The 4265-nt window shown below is 42.5% G+C and overlaps 1 protein-coding gene across 1 annotated transcript; it reads right to left on the bottom strand.

Moving 5' to 3' along the window:
* Window positions 1-2744: 2744 nt before the first annotated feature.
* LOC103773684 (gap junction beta-6 protein-like) lies at window positions 2745-3540 on the bottom strand. The gene has a single exon (XM_008941062.1). It carries the CDS (start codon window positions 3515-3517, stop codon window positions 2840-2842), a length of 678 nt encoding a protein of 225 aa, XP_008939310.1. The 5' UTR covers window positions 3518-3540; the 3' UTR covers window positions 2745-2839.
* Window positions 3541-4265: the final 725 nt, after the last annotated feature.

Consider the following 4265-nt stretch of genomic DNA (forward strand, 5'->3'; position numbering starts at 1 on the left):
ATAATTTCAATCAACGTGTAGTTCTACCCAGTCCTATTCCCACACTTCCCAGTTCTGATACCACTTTATCTGACGCCTTATATCCTGGCTACACTGGACACTGAGGAACCAGCCTCTTTTAGTCATGACTTCAGATTTGCTACTTCAGTTTTCAAGACTTTTGCCATCTTCACTCTGAGAGGAGCCTTGGAACCAAGTGCCAAAAATGTAGACACTTCCAGTGTGTTTCAGGAAAGAACATACACAATTCTAACACAGCATTGTATTTTAATCTGTATGAAATCCATTTGTAGAAGGTCAACCATTCAATACAGCATATGCAGATAGAGGTGCAATTCCTATGTTCCTATGAAGTATCTGAGTTTTTTTCCCCCCTATAAAACAGCTATTTAGTCATATTTAACATACAAATCTGAGACAATAAATATGTCCTGATAGAGCTATTATGATGCTGCAGTTCTGGATCAAAGCCCTCTCTTGGCCACTTCAGGACACTTTCCCTCTTTCTATCTTTTTTTTTCCCCTGCATGATAATCCAATTGCCTAACTGCTAGTTGAAGATAACTTCCTGGTGTTTGTGCTACCAATTTTGGTGTGTCTCATTCCAAGTCTGTCTCCCCATGGAGCTGGTTATTTACCATCAGGCTTTTCCAGCTGTAGTTCTGCTAGTACAAGGCTGACTTAGGCAGCACATTTGATTTCTAGCAGGAATCACATATGTGACCTTCCACTATCAGCTCACAAAATCTGCAGGATAACAGGCAACACAACCCATTGAAAAAAACCAACCTGCAGCAGAAGGCTAAAATCCTCACAGTAGCCTTTGGCTATTGAATGTAGTATTGGTGGATACACATTCTATTATGGTAAGCAGATTTTCATTAGACACATTAGGTAACACACAGCACACACAAGTAATACAGAAAACAGACATCACAAGAGTGCTTTAATTTCAGAGAAAAAAAAAAAAAGTAAGAATCCTGTTGTTACAAAAGAAATGTAATACTAGAGCACTGGGAGTGTAGTTTGTTCTCTTTGTACTTGTAGATGGAACAATGCAGGAACTTTACCAAGCACAAACCTGATCTGTGCCAAGCTTTGTTCTTTAGAGTTGAACTCAGGATGTTTTCCTAGTCAAAGTTTCTAGTTCAGCACATTATTAATGACTTCCAGTCTTTTTGTTTATGCTTCTGAGGATGGTGGTTTTATGGTTTTCTTGCGCCCCACTTAGATGACAGATTTGCATCTGCAGTCAAGTTTAACACTGGATGCAGCTCAGAAGCAATGCAAGCCCACTTATGGTCTGCTTCCAGTGCACAGTAAGGGGTCATGGGTCTTAGTTCATGCAGCTTTGTTTACTCCAACAGTGGTAAACTTAAATGTACAGTAAGAGATGGATGCAAACAGAGAAGCCGAGATAGCACTCATTCATTTTGGGGAAAAGCCAGTTATTAAAGCTAAGGTGCAGAAGGTGCAGAAAGAGACATCTTTCTAGAAGTGGGTTCAATGAGCAGGCACTTGGGAGATCAACCACGTTGCTGTACATGCCAGTGTAGCTGCCTGTGACAGGTATAAAACACATTTTGAGACTACTCTGAGACAAGACCAGACTGACTCACATATTTGTTCAAGTTAGTAATACACAATTCATAACTCAGCAATGTGAACTTGAAGAAAAATACCAAGTTCCTCCTCATTTGTGATTAGGTCCCTTTGGTATTTTAGCTTTGCAAGCTTTAATTCCTGCTAGACCTACTGTTAAGAGGCAAGGTGAAACAGTCTCACAATATGGAACATCAGAGAAATAGGGAGTCTTTTGATGGAAAGGTACATCAGACAGGGAGAAGGTTTTGTGAACAGAAACTGTGCAGGTTGTATAGGAAAGGGAATGACAAGAGGAGCACTGGTAGGTATGTATCTTGCTGTAAGTTGAAGCACTTCTTTTGGATAACAGAATGAAACAAAGCAATTTTTCTTGGCTTTTAAAAGTACACAGCTGAAGGAGACAGGTGATACAAAGTCTATTCGTCAAATAAAATCTACTGTACTGAGATTGTTCAAAGTGTTGGGGAAGGAGGAAGACAGTTGTGCTGTCCCTACCTTCCCAAAGGTGACAATCCTTTTTTTCACCTGACCAAGAACCTGAAAAGACAATCGTCATTCCTCCCACTGCCGCAGCCTCTGTGAGTGGAAGGAGGCAGCATAGACCTAATGACATCCACAAGCAGTTGAGACTGGCCACCCCCAACCTTGTAGAAGATGCTCCTCAGTTCAGGTGAGGAGATAAAAAGATAAAAGACACTGCTGGTGCTCAGCTTAGCTGATAGCCTGCATTGCCATAGAGTACCTGCATTCCTAGGCCCTTCCCTTGGTCTCCAGAACAGACAGCAAATAAGACATCTGCTATAGGCAAAATTGGCCCTAACTTCTTCCTTTTCACAAGCCCTAAGTTCTCCCCAAAACCATTTGTTGCTGGCTCACCTCTGAAGCTGACACTGTTTGATTCCTGCCACTCCTTTAGGCACTAGAGCTTTCCTGGGCCTTTCCACTCCCACTTTTTGAAAAGTGACTCTGTGTCAACAGCAGGATCCCAGCAGAAGGGATATCTGGAAAAGCTGTTGCCAGAAAGTTGCTCTCTCTATTTGTGGATGAACATGATTAGCTCATGATCTTTAAAATCTGCTTCAGTGGTAGCTTCCCAGGGAGACTGTAATTTTTAAAAAAGAATGAACATTCATTTTTAACCTTTTCCTTGAGTATGAAAATGTTGCCGATTGTTTTCTGACACCTAAGAAAGTTTGAGGGAAATGGGGAGCTAAGAAATCCTGAAACTGGGGAATTATTTTAAAGCTGTTGTTTTCCTGGATTCTTTCATGCAAATTTTTATAACTAGGTAACACAACTCAGCCAGATTCAACATCATGCAGATCCCAGACACAGCAAGCATGAAAATAGTAAATGTAGTTTTCTCAGTGGGCCGAGACACAAAACAATCCACTGTGTTGGGGCAGGGCCATGCACTGCACTTCACCAGGCGAGGCATCTGGTACCCATCGTACATGTAATAGAACACATACATGAAGACTGCTTCAAAGACGATCCTGAAGAAGATGCTGCTGGTGTACGTCCACCACAGGGGCCCCCGAATATGCATCTTTTCATTTTTCAGCTCTTCAATATCAATTTTCTCACCATTTCTGAATCGCCTCTTCTTCTCATGCCTGGTATACGCTACGTGCATGGCCACCAGCAGCGCCGGTGTGGAAACAAAGATCAGCTGCAGGGCCCAGAGTCTGATGTGAGAGATGGGGAAAAAGTGATCATAGCAAACGTTTCTGCACCCAGGCTGCAGTGTGTTGCAGACAAAATCTTGCTGCTCATCTCCCCAGACTCTCTCTGCAGCCACAACCAGGATCATGATCCGGAAGATGAAGAGGACTGTGAGCCATATCTTCCCGATGCTGGTGGAGTGTTTGTTTACGCCTCCCAAAACGGCCTGCAGGCTTCCCCAGTCCATCTTCTTCTCTGTGTCCCTTCACCTGCAGGATGACATAATACAATAAATGGTCACTTTTCAAAGGATGAAAAATCAGCTCTAAGACCTTCTACAAACAAGAGGATTTCCTAGCACTCACTCAAGAGTCATATGCAAATCACTTTCATGAATGTCACCCATATGTTTATGGATTCAAACAGATTAATAAATTCTTTATCCATGTATTTTTGATGGTACAAGCATACCTTGATATACTTCTCAATGAGGCTCTGGGCAGGAAATAAATTCTTTGTATTTCAAATACATTCCCTCCATTCACCACCCTCTGTGCCCTCTTTCCCTTTCTTGAGACATTTACCTATCTGTGATCAACTCTCAGTGTTTTGCCCCTCGGTGTATTTCCCAAAGCCACAGAAATTACTGTCACTGCACAAGTTAAGGCCACATCTAGACATAGTAGACACTTCTCTAGTAGTTTTCACAGTATTTCTTTGTGAATGTCACAGCCTTAGAAGGTCAGGCTGGTGCCTTCTTTGCCTCTGAGGTTAAGTACTACCTGTTTTCTTCAGTAGAAGCCCTCACTTCTTCCAGACACCTCCAGCAGGCCTCCAAGGCTTTCTGCTGTAGCTCAGACATGGCCCTTCATTTAAGCACGGCATTTGATTTTGCCAACACTGCCGAGAAGCCTCAAGCCAGCTCTGCCAAGGCTGCTCTGTATGCTATATATATAGCATACACCAACAGGCAAAGAAAGATATTGCAGAGCCTG

The sequence above is a fragment of the Merops nubicus genome, unplaced genomic scaffold (genome assembly GCF_000691845.1).
Source record: "Merops nubicus isolate BGI_N331 unplaced genomic scaffold, ASM69184v1 scaffold35365, whole genome shotgun sequence".
In the NCBI taxonomy this organism is placed as follows: domain Eukaryota; kingdom Metazoa; phylum Chordata; class Aves; order Coraciiformes; family Meropidae; genus Merops; species Merops nubicus.